Genomic DNA, 24,282 nt, shown 5'->3' with positions numbered 1-24,282 from the left:
GGGATCTGGTATTAACCAGAGGGAGGTGATGGGAGATTTGGACAAAGGATGTAGATGGAGTCCCCTACAGGGGAGGGGAGCCTGGCCCCCTAAATCCCAATGTTGGTCCAAAGTTTGAGGGTTGCACATGCACAACACACACACACACACACACACACACACAGTCTGCTCAGGGAGAACTGATTCCCCAGATCAAACACCCATTCAACTTCCAAACACGGTTTCACATCCAAGGGTCTATTTAATCCCAATATACTTTCGGAGGAAGTATTATTGTAATTCCCACTTAACAGAAAAGGAGACAGCAGCTCAGAGAGGTGAGGATGTGCCCACCTAGTAGGAGATAGAATACTGGTACCCCACAATCTTGATGCCAGAATTGGCACTCAAGGCCTCTATATTATAATGTCTTTCACTCCCACCAGCAAATAACGAATAAGACACAGTTGCATTGCTTGTCCCAAATCCCCGATCTCTCCAACTTCAATGCCTACACCAGGGAATTCCTTTAATAACAAGTAGGCCCCATGCATTATATTCGTATTATATTGACTATGCCATTGTCCCCAGTTTCCACTTGAGGAAAGTGAGACTCAGAGAGAAGGATGTGGTACAAGTAGAGATCCAAGACCAGGGCCTGTCTCTTGAAAAACAAGAGACCCAAGAGCCCTGCCCCCTTTATTCCCTGCTCCAGCCGAAGCACCACCTTCTTACACCCTTGCAGTATTTCTCCATTAGAGGGAAATAGGAGTGTTGAAAGCTGGGTGGGAGTTAGCGGGTGGGCTGCTGCCCAGAGGCCTGGCCCTGAGTTCTGTAAGGCCTGGCCCGCTCTCCTGGCCCCTCTCCAAAGCTCCTTGGTGACCTGGGTCTGTCACTCTCTAAGCCTTAACACCTTCTTTCCAGCAGTGATCATCGTAGCTAGGGTTCTTCCCTCCAGTTTCAGGAGAAGACACTGAGGGATTGTGACTTACCCAAGGGGCGCAACCCTAGATCACTGTACTCCTTAACGCCCCGGGGGCCCAGGGCTGCCAGCCCACGTGCGGCTGAGGGGAGCCCTCAGGCAGGGCAGCACTCTCACTGTGCTCGTGGGAAGCCAAGGACCCGGGGGTAGGGGACGCTGGGGAGCTGGGTCCTGGACTCGAACTGCAGGAGCCTGGCTGAGATCCCTCCTTGCCTGGGGGACCTACCTGATGGGCCACACACGGGATCCCAGAACTGTGGAGAAGGGGCAGTTTGGAGGCTTGGGTCCCTCAGCCTCCAGGAGGGGGCATTCCCCTACTGTGCCCCTGGTCCCAGCCTGGGGTACTGAGCAGGGATTAACCAGGAAGCAGTAGGACCAGTCTACCCACCACCCAAAAACTTGATCATCCTTCGGTGTCCATCATAAGTCCGGTGGCTCCCAGAACCGCAGGGAAACGGGGGAAGCTGTAGTTATGAATCCTTTCTTTACGTAAGAATCTCAGGGGGGAAAAAAGGTTTGTCAGGAGAGAAGGTCGGCCAAAGCTTCAGGGTAGCCATGGAAACGAGAGCCCCACTGTGGGCCTGCGCGTTCCTCACGGAGAGGGGAGGGGCTGTGGGAGGAGTCAAGCTGCCCCTGGAAAGGTCCGGAACCTTTGTCAGAGCAGAGCGCGTTGCTGCCCGGAGGCCCCTGAGCCACGGCCGGACGGACTTCCGGCCCTGGGCCGGAAGTGAGCTACGGAGACGCCGCCGGGAGTTGCCACGTCCGAGACCCGGAGCTGCCGCCCCCGCTGCAATCATGGTGAGTGTTACCGCGGCCGGGCACGCCGAGCGGGGTTCCAGCCATGGTCGCGGTCGTCTCGGGCCCCCCGACCGCGATGAAGTTCCAGCCCCGGGCTGGGGTCATTCAACTCCGTGCACCCCTTCGAGGTTTGGGGGGCTCTGACCCTGCCTCTCGGGACCTTCCGCGGGGGGGAGGCCGCAGGACCTCCTGGAACTCTGCGGGCCGCGCCTCCTGCACCTCCCTGGCCTTCCCTTCCTCCAGTAATGGAGGACAGAACCGAGAACGTTGTAGGAGCTGCGGCGTCGGGGCCCTGGTGCCAAGCAGTGCTCCTGATGTCGGCCTCCTTCCCCGGCCCTGGAGCCGGGCCTGTACCGCGTGCGGCACCACGTCGCCCGGCAGACGGGCGGGGACGGTGGCCCTGAGGCCCGGGGCCCCCTGAGGAGGCGGGTGTCAGGAGGAGACCGAATGGGAGCGGCCGGGGGAGCAGCGTCCGGCCTGGGCCTGGCCCTGAGGGCGGCTCGGTGACCCAGTGTCCTCAGGAAGAGGCGCCGGGCTCGCGTGGGGGCCGGGCCTTACACCACTCACCTCTCGGCCTCCGCTTCTTCGGCTGCCGGGTAGAACTGGCGTCTCTGACGCGCCAGCAGCCCTTTCTAAACGCGTTTGAACTCATGAAGTGCTTCTGAAGAGCTGAGCCGTCTTGAGGGTTAGCACTTGCGAGTACGTGACACGGAGCAGACAGCTGGAGGAGCTCGGGAGGAAAGGCTTTTTGGCTTTCTAAGCAGCTTCGGACACAAACAAAGAAAGCCCCTGCTCAGAAACACGGCTCGCCAGTCCTGGCTGCTGTGTGTGTGTGAGAGTGGTTAAGAGGTGCAGGGTGGTCACCTCTGGAGGCCTTTGGCCACCTGGTGGGGAACCACCAGCGAGCCTTCTTCCGGGCTTTGCTCAGCCCTCAGACACTGATTTAGGAAATGCAGTGTAACCACTCCTCTGTGTTCTAGACAGGCAGCCGGACGGAGCGGGACGCTTCGTGGCCCGGGACTTAGCAGGTGGAGCGCCTCTCCCAGCTCCAGCTTTAACTAGCTCTGTCGCTTTAGCAAGTGTTCTGTCCTCCCTGGGCTGCTTCAGCTCCGTCATCTGTCGGGCACCGTCCCAGTGCACACGGGAAGGCACCTTGTAACCTGGACGGCTGGGCCCACGTACGAGACTGTTCTCTTTTTCTTCCTTGCGGGCCTTCGCAGACCTTGTGGGCCCACTTTTTAGGGAGTCTAGAATTGGATGAGAGAACCGGTGCTTACTTGATGTGTACCTTTTGAACTGCTTTGCAGCCATCCTCTTCCAGTGTCCATCTTTCTGAAAAGTCAAGGCAGACTGTATAAAGATGAAATGGGGGAAATGGTAAGAAGTAGCAGTTCCAAACTGAAACCTCCTTTTTGGTCCCTTTTTTATCCCACGAGTTTTAAGAGAATAGTGAGTGAGCAAAGTAAAACTGTTCTTTTTTGTTCATTTACTTATTCATTCAGCAAATAGTCACTGGGTTCCTGCTGGTTGCATGGCATTTTGCTGGGTGGTTTGAAAGGATTCAGAACTGCAGATGACACAGACCCTAGCTCCAGGAGCACGCCTTCTAGTCAGGAGAAGAAACAGCATAAAGTATTGTAGACATTCAGTACTGAAGATATTCGAAGGAGTACAGCCAGTTGGGGATCTGGAAACTTCAAGGAGGAGGGGCGTAATTTGAGCTGGACCTCAAAGAATAGGTATGAAGGTAATGGCCGTGGCAGCTGTGTGCCAGCGCTACAAGCTGCTCAGCACTGGATCCAAGTGGGTGACAGTCTAGGATCTGTCACAGGTCATGGGCCAGGGAGCAGCCATGAGGAAAACTTGAATCAGTTCTCCAAGTCTTAGGTCTTAACCCCATATGCAGAACACTGCCTGGAACCTCAGGCCCTGTCATCCAGGAAGGTCGCACCAGTCACAACTCCCTCGGGTCCCTCTGCACCCTCCAAGGTAACCCGGACTGCTTGCCATCTCCCCTCTTTGCTCATGTTATGCCCTCTGCTTGAACTGTACTCTGCTGCCCTGTGCCACCTCGCAGATTCCTCCCATCAAAGCCCCAGTTCCCATGTCCAGCAGTGCCAGCCCCTCACTCTGCTGTAGCACATGTAAACCATTCCGGTATTTATCTTGCTGTGTTAGGGTTACTTGTGGGCACGCTTCTTCAAGACCTGAAGTACTTATTTGTGTCCATGCCTCCAGCCCCTGGCACGGTGCTTGGTAAAAAGAAGGTACTTTGAGCGAATGTTTACTAAATGAATGAATGAACAAATGAGCGAAAAAAGTCAAGAACTTCAGAAATGATCAGTGGATTTAATAAATGACTGCATTCTAACTGCCATCAGTTCATTTACTAATGATATCTTTGGTTCTAGGTATCAGTAATTAACACTGTGGACACCTCCCATGAGGACATGATTGTAAGTATTCCTTTAGCCCTCCCTCACGGGCTACAGACATGGGCATTTCTGTGGGGGGAAAGCATTTCTTTTGACCATTCATGAGTCCACTGTGGTTTTGCAGCCTTTGCCAATCAGACTAACCTCAGGTATAGTCAGTCTCCCAGTAATACCCTCTGCTTCAGCAGGGCTGTGGCGGTCTGGTCACTCTGGTGGGAGGAAGTGGGAACGGGTTGTGGCTCAAGGCCTTTAGTCTTCTGGCCAACACAGTAACCTGCTCTGGGATGGAGGCTGAGAAGGTATGAAGGTTTGACAACAGTCTTCCCACCTGTCTTCCTCCTGCTGCCATTTCTTAGCTCCCCTGGGAAGGGGGTTAAACGAAGAGAGAGTAGGAAGATGACTCAATCTGAAGGCCAGGGGCAGGCTCGGCAAAAAGCCCAAGACAGAGCCAGGTAAAACAAGCATAGACAGAGGGCCAGATAAGGCCCTTTGGACCAGAAGTCATTAACTCAGGGTGTTTCCCGAGAGGCAGATACAGGGCTCAGTATAAGGGGACAGGGCTGTGGCCAAAGGTCCAGAGGTTAAAGTTTCTGACAACAGAGCTGCAGACTCTGCTTCATGCAGGACCAAGCAGTCCAGGCAGCCTTTGAGCAAGACCCAGGCCGGTCAGCTCACAGCATTTCCTGCCCGGGTTCCCATCCACGAGTGGCTGCTTTTGGGCTTCTGAGAGGGTGTGTGTTTCCTGGATGCAGCCATGTGTGGTCTAGCGGTAGGAGCGCACCTCTTTGGAGACTGTGGCACCATGGGTAAGGAAAATCTAATCTGAGACTTCCTCGCCAGCCTCTTAACTCTTCTGAGCTAGCCTTGATTTCCTCATAGCTAAAGGTGGGAAAATAATGGGTGTGCCACCTACTCATATGGGTTCAGTTTGAGGAACAGATAAGGCAAAACAGTGATGACTAACATCTGCATGCTCACCAAGTGTCAGATCCCACGCTAAATACTTTTCATTCAGTATCTCATTTAACCGTCCTAACAACCCTGGAATCAGATGCCATCATTAGCCCCATGTAAAGGTAAGGTAATGCGGCTCGAGGAGACTAGGTAATTGTTTCCCGGTTGCACAGCACACAAGCTGAGGAGATAGGGTTTCAGTCTGTTAGGTGCTGTGCCCTGCAGGGGAAACACTGCAGAAATACATTTGCAGAGAAAATCTATCCTAACACCTGTCCTCCCTTCCAAGAAGTCAAGACCTGGAATAGTGGGGAGGGTCGACTTCCAAAGGAGAATCAGGATGTTTTCCTTGGGGGGAGAGGTGAGGAAGGAATGTTGAAGCAGAGGGAGTGACTGCTTCCATTGAAAGGGTTTATTGCTTCTGATGACCACAAGTGACAGCTAATAGTTCTTGGACCCCCGCCCCCAAGGTGCTATAGCTGAAGAAAGGGCCATTTATTGGACTAGGCAGGACCAGCAAACAGGAGGGACCAGAATGGTCAGCAGGGCTGCAGGCATGTGGGTCAGAGGAGCCATCACGCTGGATGGACCAGGAGCTGTGGGCGGGCCAGCCCTGGGTCTGGATGGCCAGTTAGCATCGAGGAAGTCAGTTCATCGATGGTGGGACCAGCGACATTTAAGGCATGAGTGGAGTGGAAAGTCTAGAGTGCTGGGCGCACTACTAGGAAAAAGGTCAAGTAAAAACCCAGGGACAGAGGTCCTCAAAGAGGTGGAGGGCCGGGGTGGAGGAGGGAGCCCCGCACTGAATGGATCCCTATGTCGAGGTTAGATGTGCATTGTGAGGGACCTGGTCGGGGCCTGTAGGAGTCAGAGGCCTGCTCCTTTGGGTCAGCATCAGGCCTGGGTTCCGGGGCTGAGCTGAACCTCCAGCAGTCTGCCCTGGCAACCCACAGAGCCTCAGAACACAGTGGGGACTGAGGAAGGAGGAGGAAGGGAAAGGCTAGGCCAACTGTTCTGTAATATCCACCCTGCAGAACGGCGTGGCAAAGGGCTTCCCCATGTGTGTAAAGGGTCTAAGAGTAGCTGGGGTATGGTTTGTCTTGTCCCTTTCAGAAATACATTGCCCGTCAGAGAAGTAAGAACGTTGACATGCTAGCTTCCTGTCTGATAGTGATGATTCTTTGAGGTTAGATTAGTTTCAGGTAGATTCTGGTCCAAACTAGTCCCTGTCCTAGTGACTTCTCCCCTCACTGCCATCAACTCCACCACACCTCTCCCCCCGCCCGCCCCGCCCCCCAGCCGCCAGGCTTCCTGAGCTGTCCTCCCTTTGCAGCACGATGCCCAGATGGACTACTATGGTACTCGCCTGGCCACCTGCTCATCAGACAGGTCCGTCAAAATCTTTGATGTGCGCAACGGAGGGCAGATCCTCATCGCAGACCTCAGGGGGTGAGTGCGGCCAGCCCTGGGCAAGGTCTGAGAATGGTTGGGCTTTTCAGGAAAGTCTGAGCCAATCAGAGCAGCCCCACAGTGCGGTTAGCAGAGACGCCACCCGTGTCCCAGCCAGCCTGCTGCCCTAAGCAGACATCCCAGGTTGACGGATCCAGGAGTGAATCCCAGCTCTGCCACCCAAATACCCAGAGAAGACCTTGAACAACAGAGTCGGTTTATTTCTGGGAGCCTTCGCCCTCTCACCCTCAAGACCGGGTGATGCCGCTCCCAGTTAGAGCATGCTGACAGCAAGCCTTCCGTAGCTACTGCTACTTTTCAAAGTGGGAAACTTCCTTTTTTTAAAAAAACAAGTTTAACCAGCAGCATGATCTAAGTGTCACTCAAGAGTGGTCGTGTAAGAATGTAATAGTGATTACATAAATCCCGTAATTCTGCCTGTTTGCCTCTGGCAGGTATTTACAACTATTTGATTTACCCTTTTCACTACTGAGATTCTTGAGATCCTGGCTTTCATTTTTATGACCACATCTCTGTTGCTTTCCCTCAGTTCACTGCCTTTCAAATAACTGGGGATTCTTAATCTAGGTTCCATGGATCTCCAAGGGTGCTATGGCTAGAATTCAGGGGTTGAACTGGGGCAGTGGAAAAAACTCCTATCTTTATTTCAGTCACGGATATTGAGCATTTCTTTCAGTCACAGATGTAGGCTGGAGCCACACTAGTATTCATAGTACTACCTGTCACTTTGTTACCAGTAGAAATCACAGATATTTTCATGTCACATTATATTTGTATTATAGCTGTCTCAAAATAGCATCCATGCTTGTTACTACTTTGAAATTAAAGTGATTATTAGACCACTGGAGTTTGTTACTTAATGTGTTAACAAAGAAGCACGTGTCACTGTATCATTAATTGTTCTTTAACATTTTGATAACTATATTTCAATATAATTGGGTTTCTTTCTCATCCTAGCTCTGTGCATTTTATCCATTACTCTAAGAAGAGACCATAATCTTTACCTGACTGTGCAAGAAAGATTAAGAGCCCCTGACAAGTAGGCGCTCAGGACATGTTTGCTAACGGAATTAAAGAAGAAATACCGTATTTTGCTGCATGTAATATGCTGCCACGTATAATGCACACCCACATTTTTGTTCCTAATTTTCAGGGGGAGAAATCTTTTGTTTTAATTCAAATTTTTATTTGTTTACATTTAGGTACTTGTTTTTTATATTATAAAGGAATTTTAGCATTTGTTTTTAAACATATTATGGTACACAAAATTTTATGTAACAAATAATTACAAAACCCAAGAACAGATACAAGGTACAAGAAAGTTTATGTACCGGTAACAAATTTACGATATTTACACATAATAGAAGGCCGAGAACTCTTCATTGATGCAAGTTCGTCCTAAATTCAACAAAACGGATTATCGTATTCCAGGGTATTATTTTGCATACGGACATCGCTACTAATTTCTGGATATCGTTACTAATTTCTTTCATAAATAAAAGAATTAAAAACATTTATTGACATAGGTACGGAATTAACACTACCCATGTATAATGCACATCCTTATTTTTCCCTCACAAATTTGGGCACAAAAGTGCGCATTATACACGGCGAAATCTGATAACTAAGTCAGTAGGCATTTGGGGAGACAGGCCTGGAAGTTCCCCTCTTCCTGAGTGCTGAGGAGCCAGATGCCACTGTACCTGTGAGGCGGCCCCTGGCTGCCAGTATTGGCAGAGCTGGGCATGTCGCTGTCACGCAGCCCTCTCTGCTCTGTTTTTGTTATGCCTGAAAGATGGGAAATACTGGAGGTAGAAACTCCCACCCTCGTTCTGCTTTACCTCGGCTAACTCTATAGTAGGTGTGGGACATTTGAGTCTACTGAGAATTTCATTAGCAGCTCCTTTGTAGGGACGAGGAATGTACTGTTGTCCCAGCCAGAGGGAGGAGGAGACTGAGTGCCTGTCGCCTCGGAGTAAAGGAGTGAACAAGGAACAGCGGTAATAACTGAGTCACTGGGTGTTTGTGTGTTTTCTTCCTTCATCTACCAAGCATTGTACTAAGCTCTCCATGAGTTATCACAAATAATTTCCCCTCGTGACCACCGTACGAAAGAAGTCTCATTGATATCTCCATCAAGAGACTAAGCCATAGAGAAGATGGTCCTTGCCTAAAAGTAAAGCAGCTGGTGAATAGGGAGTGGGTATGAAAGAGCCCGGCCCATCACCTCTAAGCTGAGCTACCTCTGGTATGCTGGGTGCCTACCCTTCCCTGGACCGAGACATGGCCCCAGTACCAAGCCCAGCACAGGTTACATGCTCAGACAATACTTAGCGTGTGGACGCATAAAAATCAGAAGAGGAGAGAGACATGTCTTCTGAACAAATCAAAAGAATAGTGAAAAATATCAAAATGAAACAGATACTGCCTCCTCAAGAAGTTGACCTCCTGGAGAGAGAAATAATGATACGCTCTACAGATAGTGTCACTCAAGAGCACTTGTGGGTGCAAAGCCTAGATTGATCAGTGACGGATGATGACAGTGGGTGTAGGTGGTGCTGGCTACAGTCTGGGACAGGTGAGGATTCTGCTGGATCGGGACCGATCGGCTCACTCATTAGAGTCCTGAATAGCTTTCAAAGCCTCTCTGACCACTGAGCCTCAGGGTCCTCACTGCACCATGCAGGTCCCTGTTAGCAGTGACATTCTATGACTCCTTTTTGAAATCCTTGGTCAGTTCTGTCCTGAGATGCCATCTGCCTGCCGAGGCAGCCATTCAGTTCTGTGCAAAGTAGTGGCTGACAGCACGACTCGGTTCCTCAGGCCCATCTAAGCAGCCTCTGTTCCTCTCTTGCAGTCACGAGGGTCCTGTGTGGCAGGTGGCCTGGGCCCACCCCATGTATGGCAATATCCTGGCATCCTGCTCCTATGACCGGAAAGTCATTATCTGGAAAGAGGAAAACGGCACCTGGGAGAAGACACATGAGCACACGGGGCACGACTCCTCAGGTACACTGCGTGGCAGGAGAGGGCGGCGTGGGGCCCTTGGGTGGGAGCGTCCTCTGTCCTGGCTAACACTCTGCTTCCCTTCCCCTTGTGATGCTTCCTCTTGTCCCTTGGGCTTTGGTTGGCTTTTCTGCTGGTCTGTCCACGGGGGGTAAGGCCCTAAGACCTAGGGCCAGTCCAAAGCCAAATGAGAAAAGCAAAGACAGTAGAGTTGTAGTTTTTTGTTATTGTTTTTTTAAGATTATTCATTTTAAATATTGGCCTTTATTCAGATTATTATCAAACGTCCCCCTGGTGATCCCTGCAGGTTTTTTTTTCTTAGAAATTTAGTAACATAGTAAATCTGGAAAATCAAAGTCTGCTCACCGTGCCTCCCTCCTTCCTGCAGTAAACTCTGTGTGCTGGGCCCCCCATGACTACGGCCTGATCCTGGCCTGTGGCAGTTCGGATGGGGCCATCTCCCTGCTGACCTACACTGGGGAGGGCCAGTGGGAAGTGAAGAAGATCAGCAATGCTCACACAGTAAGTGCAGAGCCGGCCTGCGTGGAGAGGGTGGCTCTGCTGACTTGTGTCTCCTTTGGACTCCTAGAGGGGCAGGAGCAGACTCGCCGCTGGGCAGTGGCCCGAGGCAGGGGCTGCTGCTCAGACACGCTTGCTAGAGCAGCTTTGAGCCTCTTTGCTCTGGAGCCAGACAGGCTGCATCCAGGGAAGCACCAGCCTCTGAGCACTGGTCCTCCTTGCGGGCTCCTAAGTTGGGGAGAACCAGGGCACTGGCAAGGTGGCAGCAGTGGCCTGCCTACCTGCCACCTTTGCTATATAGACACCTCTAGTTGACATGCCTGTGGTAGTCACTGAGACCCCCAGTACTGAGTTGTAGAAAGCATCATAGGAGTTCAGTTTACTGTACTTCCAGTTATTGAACATTAACATGGAAACAGTCAAGAAAGCACTATGGACAGTGAGGGGACAAATTCACATTTCTTGACCCCCTACTGTTTGTCATGGAATCCTTACAAATGTTTGGGAACGAAAGAAGAAACTAACAAGTGTACAGATTGCAAGGTAAGCAGTCCTTGTGTCATTTTATGTTGAGGTAAGTGAGGCGCAGAAAAAGTGGGTGACTTAGAAAAGGCACTCTGCCGGGGTTAGAACCCTTCTCTCTACACAGCAGTTCCAGCTTTGATGGCCCCAGACACTTCTGAAATCTACCCAGATGGAAACCCGAAGTCAGTATCCCCCCAATTCAGGGGATCCACAGTCTGCCCAGCCCTCAAGGCCCAAGGAGCCTGTCTCCGAGTCTTGTTACTTGGGGCCTGGGATCCCCATCTGCTGGCTAACTTTCAAAAATGAATAGGTTACATGCTCTGGCAAAATGAGGAGTGGCATCATAGTTTTTCAGTCTTTCCACATCTTCATTAACCATCAGAACAACTAGGTAGCAAAACCGAAATCTCATGAGCAACACAACAAAATTGGGTAACAAGGCATTTCCACAAACTCCAAAATACAAGTAGAGAGGAGTGAACCAGTAACCTCAAGACTGCATTCTATCGGTATCGGAGCAGAAGGAAGAAGGAAGCACGGGGTGCCTTCTAATAGACCTGCGGCGTCCCCCCAAAATAGCCAACAGGTATTCACTGCCAAGCATAGCTGGCCAGTGTAAGATAAAGTAAGATACAATTCTCACAACCATAAAATGCACCCTGTTTTAAAGTACACAGTTCCATCACTTTTAGTATGCTGCAAGTCCTCACTTAACATTTTCGAGAGGTTCTTGAAAACTGCAACATTAAGTGAAACTGCTTTGAAAGAAACCAGTTTTACCCTAGGCTAATTGATATGAACAAGAGTTAAGTTCCTATGGCATAATTCTTGTCACAAAACCATCACCAAACTTGTAAATAAAGACCCAAAACACTTCTGATATTAAACATTAGAATAAATGTGAACTATACATACATTTAAGAAGGATTAAATAAAACAATTATTTTCCAGCCCGCTTATTCCAGTTCACGGACACAGGTGGCCAGAGCCTGTCCAGGCAGCCCAGGGCACGAGGCAGGAACCCACCGTGTACAGGACACCCTTCCATCGCAGGGCACATTGACGTACACACCCGCGCTGGCTCAGACTGGGACAATTTAGACAAGCCAGTTAATCTAACGTGCATGTCGATGGGATGTGGGAGGAAGTCCACACAGAGAATGTGCAAACTGCACACAGACAGTGGCCCTGACCAGGAATATTTTTTTTTCCTCATCAACATTATAACAACATTGAATGAAATGACATTATTTGAGGACCTGCTATATTCATAAAGTTTTACAGTTATTGCCGCAAATTTCCAGAACTATCTTATCACCCTGAAAAGAAACCTCATTAGCAGTCACTCTTCATTCCATCCTACCCCCAGCCCTAGGGAACCAGTAATCTACCTTCTGTCTATAAAGTTGCTTATTCGGGACATTTCCTATGAATGGAATCATATAATATGTGGTCTTTTGTGACTGGCTTCTTTCACTTAGCATGTTTTCAGGGTTCATCCATATCATAGCATATATCAGTGCTTCATTTCTTTTCTGGCTCAATAGCATTCCATTGTGTGAATTATTTTGTTTAGCTGTTCACTCATCAGTTGATGGACTTTTTCAACGATTATGAATAACGCTATGAACATTCGTGTGTAGGTTTTCATGTGAAGATATTCTTGCGTGTATACCTAGGAGTGTGATTGCTGAGTCATATGGAAACTCTGTGCTTACCTTTTTTGAGGTACTGCTGAACTTTTCCAAATTAACTGCAGCATCTTACATTCCTGCCAGTTCTCCACACCCTTGTCAACACTTGTCTTTTTGATGATAGCTCTCCAAGGGGTGTGAAGTGGTGTCTCATTGTGGTTTTGATTTGATTTCTGTAATGATTGATGATCTTGGGCACCTTTTCACATGCTTATTGGCCATTTGTGTATCTTCTTTAGAGAACTGACTGGGAGAGGTTTTGCATTATCATGCCAGCAGCCCACCATAAAAAAGACTTTTAAAGGGCCGTGGAGAAATTTGTCCCTTATGACCCACCAGGGCTTGCTTTCCTTATGAGGAGAAACTGGGAGTGAAATCAAAATTGAGCTGGATGGGGACACAAAAAGAAAGGAAAGAGAGGATATAGACCAGCGTGGGGAAGGGGAACAAGCCAGGAAATCCCGAAAGCAAGCTGTCACATATGTTAACACTACATAAGAACAGAGACTTCTGAACTTAGAAAGACTTTCCGGAACCTCACTTCATTAGGAAAACTAATTTCACATAAAAATAATAGAAAAGTATTTAATGTAAAATCGCATACAAAGTTTTCCTTATAAGAAGAAAAAGAAAAATAAAAAATAAATAAAATAAAAAAAGAAGAAAAAGAAGACACAGAATAACATCCCTACAGGCATTGAAAGACATGCCCATAAAACAGAATCAAACGATCATGCACTGTTTCAAAACAATATTTTACATTATATAAGACATGAGAAAACAGCATAAATCAAAATGAGAAAAAGTCAGAAATGAGGTGACAGAACTCAGGAAAGAATTAAAAATAAAAATTTATTTCAGAATGAAATTTGTCAATTTTGTTTATATTTTCAAAGAACTAGCTCTTACCGTGTTTGCCTGAAAATAAGACCTCGCCGGACAATCAGCTCTAATGCATTTTTTGGAGCACAAATTAATATAAGACCCCGTCTTATTTTGCTATAAGACCAGGTCTATAACATAATATAATGTAATGTAAATATAATATAATGTAACATAATTAATATAATACCAGGTCTTATATTAATTTTTGCTCCAAAAGACACATGAGAGCTGATTGTCTAGCTAGGTCTTATTTGGGGGGAAACACGGTAGTTTCATTGATCTTTTCTATTGTCTTTTTCATCTGTTTCATAAATTACCTTTCTGATCTTTGTTATTTCCTTCCTTTTACCAACTTTGGACTTCTTTTTTTTTTCCTTCCCTAGTTCCTTGAGATGTAAAGTTGGTTATTTGAGATGTTTTTTTGCGTATGTAGGCATTTATCACTGAACCTCTATTAGAACTGCTTTTGCTGCATCCCATAAACTTTGGTATGTTTTATTTCTACTTACATTTGTCCCAAGGTATTTTTTTTTTTATTTCTCCTTTGATTTTTTTCATTGACCCATTGGTTGTTCCGTAGCATGTTGTTTAATCTCCATATTTGAGCATTTTCCAGTTTTATTCTTGTAATTGATTTCTAGTTCCTACCATTGTGGTAAGGAAAGATGCTTGATAGGATTTCAACCTTGTTAAATTTATGAAGATTTGTTTTGTGGCCTAAACATATCTGTCTTGGAGAATTGTCCATGTGCCCTTGAGAATGTTTATTCTGCTTTTGGAGGGAATGTTCTGTGTATATCTGTCCATCTGGTTGACATGTTGTTTAAGGTTGATATTTTCTTATTGATTTTCTCTGGATGAACTATCCATTTATGTATGTGTGGGGTATTCAAGTCTTCTACTATTATTATATTGCCATTTATCCCTTTGGATGTGTTAATGTTTGCTTTATATATTTAGATGGTCCTGTGTTGGGTACATAAATATTTACAAATGTTACGTCCTCGTGTTGGATTCACCCCTTGATCATTCTGTAATACCTTTCTTAGTCTCTTATTACAGTCTTCGTTTTAAAGTCTGTTTTGTCTGATATAAGTATGGGAACCCCAGCTTTCTTTTGTTTTCCATTTGCTGAGAATATCTTTTTCCATCTCCTCACTTTCAGTCTTGTGTGTCCTTAAGTCTGAAGTTAGTCTCTTGTAGGCAGCGTATGGACAGCTCTTGGTTTTTTGCCCATTCATCCACTCTATGATGTCTTTTGGAGAATTTAGTCCATTTACATTTAAAGTAATTATTGATAGGTATGTGTTTATTGCCAATTTTAATTGTTTTCTGACTTTTTATAGTTTCTCTCTGTTCCTTGCTCTCTTCTTCGTTGTGGTTTGGTGACTTTCTTTAGTGGCATGCTAAGATTCCTTTTTCATTATGTTTTGTATATCTCCTATAGGTTTTTGCTTGTGGTTTCCTTGAGGCTTACATGTAACAACCTATAACAGTCTATTTTAAGTTGATAACAATTTAAGGTTAAATGCATTCTAAAGCGCTACATTTTTCCTCTCTCCCTGCCCATGTTTTATGGTTTTGATGTCACATTTTACATCTTTTTATCTTCTGTATCCCTTTAACTAATTATTGTAGTGATAGTTATTTTTAATACTTCTGTCTTAACCTTCGTACTAGCTCTATAAGTGATTAATCCACTACCTTTACTATATATTTACTTTCACCAGTGAAATTTATATGTTTCACTTTCATATGTTTTCTTGTTACTAATTAGCACCTTTTCTTTTCAGCTTGAAGTACTTTCAACTCTGCTTGTAAGGCCGGTTTACTCATGATGTACTCTTAACTTTTGATTGTCTGGAAAACTCTATCTCTCCTTCAATTCTAAATGATAACTTTGCCAGGTAGAATGTTTGTTGGATGTTTTTTTCTTTCAGCACTTTGAGATTTGTTTGTTATCTTGATTTACAGGGTATACCTACATCAAAATTCATTAAATTGTGTACTTTATGTGCAGTTAATGTCAATTATACCTCAAAGCTGCTTTAAAATTTGATTGTGGAGTATAACAAACAGTTATTGGTATGCAAGAACTCAAGGGCTATTGTTTTCATGAGCCCTTCCTAGGGTATCTACTAGAGAATAAGCTTCAGACAACAAAAATGACTAGAAATACGTTTATACAGGCCTATCTCATTTTATTTAACTTAACTGATAATGCTTTTTTTTTTTTTTTTTTTTTTACGAATTGAAGGCAGAGAACCCTCCACCAGCAAACAGATGAGACTCGCTTTATTGCGCTACTCGCTTTATATTGGTAGTCTGGAACCAAACCACACTTTCTAAAGGGATGCCTGTGTAAATATACAGTTAACTGTAGAGAACTAAGACTAAATGGGGATAGTCACAGGACGTGAAGTACAGCATAGGGAATACAGTCAGTGGTATTGTAATAGCTATGTACGGTGTTAGATGGTACCAGACTTGGTGGGGTGATCACTTTGTGAGGGGTGTAAATGTCTAATCATTATGTTTTGTACCCTTGAAACTAGTGAATGAGTAAATATAAAATGCACCACAGAAAAAAGACTAAATGAGGGTTAGAAGGCAGAGTATAGGATGCACTGGCCATGTGCTCTGCTAAGGTAGACAGAGTAACTTCAAAACAGTGCGGCACACCAGCAGCTGCAGATCCAAATTTTTTAATGTTGGCACCATTCACACAAACACCTCCTCTCTGACCCAAAGAAAACCAAACAAAAAAACGGGGGGCAGGGTGGAGAATGGGAAGAGCATTGCACTTTATTAAGTGATTTTAATAACCATTGGCAATCTTATTATTCTGAGACTGTTCTGTGAAATAAGATAAAATAAATAATAATGTGGCAGTGAGTATCCCTAGGACGAGAACCAGACTACAGTCTTGAATACAGTTTCTCACTAAAAGAAACCAGAGCTCTTGAGGAAATGGCTGATTCTAGGTCTAAGGCAGGAAATGTACAAGATGAGCTTAGAACATCTTGTCATACCAGACAGAAAAATTATCAAAGACGTACTTTGACATACTAGGGTTATGTCAAAGGAGCCAACTTGAACAGGCTCACACTGCCAAAGTTTGAGTGTCAAAAATGAGAATAATTGAAGTGAACCGAAACCCATCAAATATGCTTAAATTGAGTTCATAATGATATTTCAAAGAGAGAAATCAGTCATCTTTGGAGAATGACTAAACTAGTTCAGAATCAAGCATATCCTGCCTTTCCTATCTGATCTGTACCCCTGGGGAACCAAATATTAATGAGGGGAATTGCCCCTATCTAGAGTATTCCATGTAATAAATGACAAAGAAATGAGTAGAATTACACTATTACCATTTTGTAACACTTAGTGAATTAAGAGAGGCATAAATTATCGACAGGTGCTACTATAGACAATCTGACATGTGCCTCCTAATGAAAAAATACACCACCACGTGTAGTCTTGGCAAAGGGATCAAACCTGATTCTGATCCAGTCTTCGATCTAGCAGGCAATTTTCAGGAATTCAGAGGAACATGTTGAAATGAGTACGCAACAGCAAAAACCAGCCTGATAGACTACAGGTCAGAGGACTCTTGAGTCTTCAACAGAAAATTTGTGAGGGAAAAAAAGGATCAGAGGAGGAATCTATAAATTAGAAGATGTAAAAAAAAATCCAGAAAGAATGCTTAAATGGCAAGACTGAACTGGAGTGTCTAGGGATGTCCATTTGGGTGACAAAACTAAAGCAGGAAAAGAACGAAGCCAGGACAATGGTTACTCACGGGGAGGAGCTGTGATTCCCGTAGGGCGTAATGACAGGGCTTCCTAGGGAGGTGGCAGTGTTATTTCTTGACCTAGTCACAGGTGTAGGAGTGCTGCAGAATAATTGGTTAAGCAATATATTTACTGTGTGTGGTTTTCTGAATCTGTCCTTCCTTCATATGTTTGAAAAATGTTGTTTCGTAAATTCGTGAGAGTCCCTCATTCCTATTTTAAATGAATATTGCTGAGAAATACATGCACTGTTAGGAATCCTTGAAGGGGAACTGTGAGTAGCTAATCCTTAATCCATCAAAAGAACTGTCCTACAAATTCAGTCCTGAGGATTGGAGAGGACACGAGCAGCAGCCTGTGGTCTGCTGAAACTGTTCTATCTCAAAGTAAAAGGGCAAAGTCACCACAAGGCCCTCTCCTTACAGATTGGCTGCAATGCCGTCAGCTGGGCCCCTGCTGTTGTACCTGGAAGCCTCATAGACCAGCCATCGGGACAGAAGCCCAACTACATCAAGAAGTTTGCCTCAGGCGGCTGTGACAACCTCATCAAGCTGTGGAAGTAAGTGGCTTTGGTAGACTTCTCAAGGAAACACTTCTTACCTTCTACCCTCCCTACCATGTCTCAGCCACAGTTCACAAGAAACAGGATCACCTTTTTCCCTCCTGCCCAGAGAATACTGTTTTCAGTCGATCAGAGGACATCCTTTTAAAAAAAAAAAAACAAACAAACTTGCTCAAGCACTTTTACTCACCTAATTACTAACCGCTAGAGCTGACTTGGCTGTGGAGAAAGAGAGTGTGATAGCTGGTGAACTGAATACAATTCTGTAGGTTCCGTGAATAAAATCAGAAAGACGGAATAGCTTCTTGGCCCCTGTGGAGCCTATGGAAGTGGGAAGGAATGGAGGTGGGAAAGGCACCTAGTTCTATCTGTTGGGTTTTCCCTCTATTAGGGAGGAGGAGGACGGCCAGTGGAAGGAGGAACAGAAGCTGGAAGCACACAGTGACTGGGTTCGAGACGTGGCCTGGGCCCCCTCCATCGGCCTGCCCACCAGCACCATCGCCAGCTGCTCCCAGGTCAGCTCAGGCCCATGAGTGTCCCATGTTATTTAATCTCGCAGTGAGTCTCATTAGCCCTTACAGTCTCCTTAGGAAAAAGTCCTAGAAAGGTAAAGGCAGGGCAACAGGCACCTTTAGACCAGTGCAAACGGGAGCATGTGGAACCAAGTCATCATGCAGTGAACTACTGAACAGAAGCCACAAATGGCTTACCTCCACTAAGCCAAGAGCAAGGCCAAATTCAGGACCATTTCCCCTCCTGCCCCTGGTGTGAGCACGGAATAGTGGTGCCCAGGTGCAATTCTGAGCATGTGTTCCCAAGCAAGGACCAGGGCAAGGAAACTCGGAGACCTTGGACACATCTCCTGTCCTTTCTTCCTAGGCAGATCACAAGAGAAAGGCCAAGGACAAGCCTTTACTGATGCGCTACCTACACTGTAGGCAGGAGTTAAGCCAGGCCTCCTGCATCACTTGAGCTTGTTGTTTGGTCCTGCATTTGAGAGGGTTTGTTTTTCCCCTTCTCATTCTCCGAGCTTGGTTTTTAGACAGCCATAGCCAATCAGTTGAGAAAGTATAGACAGAGTTAGAGGGAGCCAAAACAAGGAAGTGACTTGGCAGACGTGAGGAAAACCCCAGGGAATGTTTGAGTTAGCAATACGAAGCACGTACCTGAAACCAATACGAGGAAGGGGACCTGGGAGACACTTGACCTACTTAAAGTGCATTCTTGGGGTAAAGGAATGAAAAGAAGGGTACTGGGCTGCAATTTGGCTATCAGAGCTGTGGATACCCCAGAGGTCCTTGGTTATGCTTTGTACTAAATCCCCTACCCGATTCCTGCAGAAGTCCTACATGGCTCCAGATTAGGAGGATTTCACCAATGCAGGATCCCTGCCCTCATCTCCTGACTCCTGTCTTTTCCCAGGATGGTCGTGTGTTCATCTGGACCTGTGACGATGCCTCAAGCAATACATGGTCCCCCAAACTACTGCACAAGTTCAGTGATGTCGTGTGGCACGTGAGCTGGTCCATCACAGCCAACATCCTGGCTGTCTCGGGTGGAGATAATAAGGTACACCCCATTTCCCTAACCTGGTGGACAGGTCCCTGTTTGTCTTTGTCCACTGGAGAGCACGACTGAATTTCCCATCTAACAGCAGGCTGTGGGGAACCTTAATGAGGACTGCGTTTTGAGCACGTGTCTTAATTTCATCCTTCAATTTTATTCCCCCACCTGCAGAGGTAATATGTCCCACTTTTACAAAAAGCAAATCAGTACAGTTCATGAGTGCTTACTATGCACCCCTGTGAACCTTGTCCTGCTGTGCTAGGAGCCATACAAAGGTAGGGTCACGGAGCCAAAGTGACTCCTGGCAAACTTAGTAAAACAAAACCAGCACAGGGCAGGAGAGCAGCAGCGCAAATGAACTTGAAAAAGCATGACCACTGCATTTGAAACTTACCACAAAGTTAAGGACCTTTGGCCTGAGAAGAAGCCAGCTGGACAACTTGTTCTTCCTTTCTGCAGGCAGCTTTCTTGATTTTTTAAATTGTGGTAACATACATATAAAATTGACCAGCTTAACCATTTTTAAGGATATAGTTGAGTAGCGTTAAGTACATTCATACTGTTGTGCAATCATCACCATCCATCCATCTCTGTTTTCATCTTCCCAAACTGAAACTCTGTTCCCATTAAACAAAAATACCAGGTTCCCCTCTCCCAGCCCTTGGCAACCACCATTTTACTTTCTGTCTCTAGGAATTTGATGATGCTAGCAACCTCATAGAAGTGGAATCATACAGCATTTGTCTTTTTGTGACTGACTTTTTTCACTTAGCATACTGTCCTCATCTATGTTGTAGCACGTGTCAGTTTCCTTCCTTTATAAGGCTAAATAATTTTCCATTGTAACATATTCTACTTCTCCATTCATCTGGTTTGTTTGTTGTTGTTTTTTAATTACAATTGACATATAATATTACATTAGTTTCAGGTGTACAAGTAAGGATTGGATGTTTATATAACTTAGAAAATGATCACTCCGATAAATCTAGTACCCACCTGATACCATACATATTTATTACAATATTATTGACTATATTCCCTGTAGTGTACTTTACATCTCCATGACTGTATTTATAACCGGCAATTGTTACTTCTGAATTCCCTTCACCTTTTCTACCCACCCCCTAAACCCCCCTCACCTGGCAACCATGTATTTGTTCTCTGAATCTATGAGTTTGTTTCTGTTGTTTGTTCATTTATTTTTTTTAATTCCATATATAAGTGAAATCATATTGTATTTGTCTTTCTCCGTCTGACTTATTTCATTTAGCATAATACCAAGTAGATCCATCCATGCTGTCACAAATGGCAAGATTTCCTTCTTTATGGCTCAGTAATATTCCACTGTATATATGTACCAATATTCCTTATCCATTCATCTATCAGTGGACACTTAGGTTGCTTCCGTATCTTGCCTATTGTAAATAATGCTGCAGTGGAGGAGGGGTGCATATATCTTTTCAAATTAGTGTTTTGGATTTCTTTGGATAAATAACCAGGAATTGGAATTGATGGATCATAAGATTTCTCTTTTTAATTTTTTGAGGACTCTCCATACTATTTTACATAGTGGCTGCACCAATTTACAGTCTCACCAACAGTGCACAAGGGTTCCCCTTTCTCGACATCCTCGCCAACACTTGTTTGATGATTTATTGATGATGGCCATTCTGACAGGAGTGAGATGTTTTCTCGTTATGATTTCAATTTGCATTTCTCTGATGATTCGTGATGTTGAGCATCTTTTCATGTCTGTTGACCATCTGTATGTCCTCCTTGGAGAAATGTCTATTCAGGTCCTCTGCCCATTTTTGAATTGGATTGTTTGTTTTTTGGTGTTAAGTTGTATGAGTTCTTTATATAGTTTGCATATTAACCCTTTATTGGATGTATCATTTGCAAATATCTTCTTCCTTTTAGTAGGTTGTCTTTTCATTTTTTTGACAGTTTCCTTTTCTGTACAAAAATTTTTTAGTTTAATGTAGTCCCTTTTTTTTTTTCTGTTGTTACCCTTGCCCAAGGAGACATATTCAAAAAGATATTGCTAAGATTGATGTCAAAGAGTTCACTGCCAATGTTTTCTTCTAGGAGTTTTATAGTTCCTGGACTTAATATTTAAATTTTTAATCCATTTTGAATTTATGTTTGTGTACGCATAGTGTAAGAAAGGGGTTCAGTTTCATTTTTTTGCATGTATCTGTCCATTTTTCCCACCACCACTTATTGAACAGACTCTTTATTCCATTGTATACCCCTGCCTCCTTTGTCATAGACCAACTGACCATATAAGTGTGGGTCTTTTTCTGGGCTGTCTATTCCCTTTCCGTTTATCTGTGTGTTTTATGCCAGTACCACACCGATTATTATAGCCTTGTAGTATAGTTTGATATCAGGTAGTGTGATACCTTCAACTTTGTTCAGTTTTTTGGAATAGTTTAAGAAGGATAGGTATTAATTCTTCTTTGAATGTTTGGTAGCATTCAACTGTGAAGCCATCTGGTCTAAGGATTCTATTTATTTTTTAATTCGGGAATATTGGAGAACAGTGTGTTTCTCCAGAGCCCATCAGCTCCAAGTCATTGTCCTTCAGTCTAGTTGTGGAGGGCACAGCTCAGCTCCAAGTCCAGTTGCCATTTTCAATTTTTAGTTGCAGGGGATGCAGCCCACCATCCCATGTGGGAATTGAACCAGCAACCTTGTTGTAATTTTGATGTGTTCATGAGAGAAGGAAAGCACAGCATTTACCTGCTCCATCATCTTGACCAGAAATCTGACACCATTTATATTTTTTTAAAAGTTCAAGTCTTGTACCAACGTGTGCGACCAAGCGACCAAGCGGTGAAAGACCCGAGGTAGCTACATATGTTGTAACCACCAGCCTCGGGGTGGAGTTTACTCACAGTTTAGAGCCTCATGGAGGTGCAGCCCTAGATGAGTGCTCTTTTCTTTCTAAAATCTTCCCCTCTCTCCAGTATTTTATTGTTTTTGATGCTGATGTAAATGGTATCTCTTTTATTTCGTTTCAAATAATTTGTTGCTAGTGTAGAGAAATGCTAATGATTTGTATAATTTTGTATCCTGCAACTTTACTGGATTCCTTGATTAGATCTGTTTTTTGGAGGAGTCTTGAGAATGTTCTATACATAAAATCATGTCATCGGCAAATACAGACAATTCTACTTTTCAATACTGATGCCGTTTTTTTTTTCCTGTTTCTTGCCTGATTGCTCTGGCAAGGGCATTCAGTACTGTGTTCAATAGGCAAGAGTGGGCACCCTTGTCTTGTTCTGATCCTACAGGAAAAGCTTTCAGCCTTTCACCAGTGAGTATGTTGTTAGCTGTGCGTTTGTCATACATAGCTTTTATTGTGTTGAGGTATGTTCCTTCTATACCTAATTTGTTAAGTTTTTACCATGAATCAGTGTTGAATTTTGTCAAATGTTTTTTCTGCATCGATTAAGATGATCACGATTTTTTCTTCTATTAATGTTGATGTATCACACTGATTGATTTGTATATGTTGAACTATCCTTGCTTCCCAAATATGAATCCCACCTGATCATGGTGAATGATCCTTTTAATGTGCTGCTAAATTCCTCTTGCTAGTATTTTATTGAGAATTTTTGCATCAATATTTATAAGAGATACTGTTCTGTAGTTTTCTGGCTTTGGTATAAGTGTAATTAATGATGGCCTCATAAAATGAGTTTGTGTTTCCTCCACTTCAATTTGTGAAAGAGTTTGAGAAGGATTGGCGTTAATTGTTCTTTAAATGTTTGGTAAAATTTACCAGTAAAGCCTGGGCTTTTCTTCACTGGAGATTTTTAAAGTATCAGTTTCTTCTTTTTTTTTCTGTTTTTTTTTTTTTTTTTTAAGGACTTTATTGGGGCACAGTGTGTACTTCCAGGACTTTTTTTATTTTTCCAAGTCAAGTTGTCCTTTCAATCTTAGTTGTGGAGGGTGCCGTTCAGCTTCAATTGTTGTCCTTTTAGTCTTAGTTGTGGAGGGCACAGCTCAGCTCCAGGTCCAATTGTCGTTAGTTGCAGGGGGCGCAGCCCACCATCCCTTGTGGGAGTTGAACCGGCAGCCTTGTGATTGAGAGCCCACTGGCCCATGTGGGAATCGAACCGGTAGTTTTCGGAGTTAGGAGCACAGAGCTCCAACCCCCTGAGCCACCGGGCCGGCCCCTGTGAGCCATGGTTCTTGATGGGGATCCTGGCCCTCGTTAGGGGACCCACCGCGATGAGAGCAGGGGAAAGGGTGCTGACCTGTAATGGGCTGTGTGCTGGCTTGCAGGTGACCCTGTGGAAGGAGTCCGTGGACGGGCAGTGGGTGTGCATCAGCGATGTCAACAAGGGCCAGGGGTCCGTGTCCGCTTCAGTCCCAGAGGGCCAGCAGAACGAGCAGTGACAAGACAGCTGGGGCCTGGCTCCCCGTCTCCCATCTCCAGGACTCCCATCTCCATTCCTGGGCAAACTGACCAGACCGCCGGGAGGACGTGCTCCCAGCTCCAGCAAGATAACTTGCCCAGGAGCAGCTAAACCTGCAACCAGCTTGATCATCTGCCTTAACGTGATTTGATATGGTTTGTAATTTCCTGTCCAGTTGGAAGCGCTCATGTTATGAGGGAAAACTACCAATGATCTTCAAATCTATTGTTTTAAAATATTTTTGGCCATCTTTATGTACCTCTTGGGGTCAGACATTATTTGGGGGGTTTTCTTTCCAAAGTAATTAAACATGTTGTTTATAATTCTCCCTACATCATCCTCCCTAAAAAGCTCCCTTTGACTCTGTTGGTCACTATGCTGGAGCAGCATTTTACCAACTCTCCAGTCCCTGTTGGCCGACTAAACGCACCCACAGAGCTGGCCTGTCACTCAGCATCCTGTGCTTCGGTTTACCCAGAAGGCACCATCCAGAGCACTATAAAAGGGGTGCTGGGTTGGCCTTCAGTTACCGGGCCCTTAATCCTGGCTCTGCCACTTCGCCTCAGTACACAGCTTCTCATTCGGTGGAATGAGACTAATAATGTCTGACCTACAGAATGGTTACAAGACTCATACATGCAGGTGACCCTCAAAATGCCATGCACATGCAGGTGGTATTA

The 24,282-nt window shown here is 45.2% G+C and overlaps 1 protein-coding gene across 2 annotated transcripts; it reads left to right on the top strand.

The window, feature by feature from the left end:
- The first annotated feature begins 1,636 nt into the window (after positions 1 to 1,636).
- Positions 1,637 to 23,929, top strand: SEC13 (SEC13 homolog, nuclear pore and COPII coat complex component). 2 transcript variants are annotated; one of them, XM_081072386.1, is made up of 9 exons: positions 1,637 to 1,759; positions 4,171 to 4,215; positions 6,482 to 6,597; positions 9,476 to 9,627; positions 10,013 to 10,146; positions 17,470 to 17,603; positions 17,998 to 18,121; positions 19,029 to 19,175; positions 23,469 to 23,929. In XM_081072386.1, exons 1-9 carry the CDS (start codon positions 1,757 to 1,759, stop codon positions 23,580 to 23,582), a joined length of 969 nt encoding a protein of 322 aa, XP_080928512.1. In that variant the 5' UTR covers positions 1,637 to 1,756; the 3' UTR covers positions 23,583 to 23,929. The 2 variants fall into 2 exon arrangements, with proteins under 2 accessions (XP_080928512.1, XP_080928511.1); XM_081072385.1 differs by lacking the exon at positions 1,637 to 1,759 and adding an exon at positions 3,942 to 4,026.
- The last annotated feature ends 353 nt before the right edge of the window (positions 23,930 to 24,282 follow it).

This window comes from Rhinolophus hipposideros, assembly GCF_964194185.1.
Source record: "Rhinolophus hipposideros genome assembly, chromosome: 14".
NCBI lineage: Eukaryota > Metazoa > Chordata > Mammalia > Chiroptera > Rhinolophidae > Rhinolophus > Rhinolophus hipposideros.
Note: the sequence above shows the minus strand (reverse complement) of the source record. Positions and strands in the feature narration are given on the sequence as shown.

What these genes read in the sequence shown, in the direction of transcription:
- SEC13 (XM_081072385.1), top strand. Translation starts at nt 3,988, where the DNA reads ATGCCTCCAGCCCCTGGCACGGTGCTTGGTAAAAAGAAG. An exon ending in CCTCCCATGAGGACATGATT is followed by an intron (nt 4,216 to 6,481) that starts GTAAGTATTCCT and finishes CTCCCTTTGCAG; the next exon opens with CACGATGCCCAGATGGACTA. An exon ending in CACGGGGCACGACTCCTCAG is followed by an intron (nt 9,628 to 10,012) that starts GTACACTGCGTG and finishes TCCTTCCTGCAG; the next exon opens with TAAACTCTGTGTGCTGGGCC.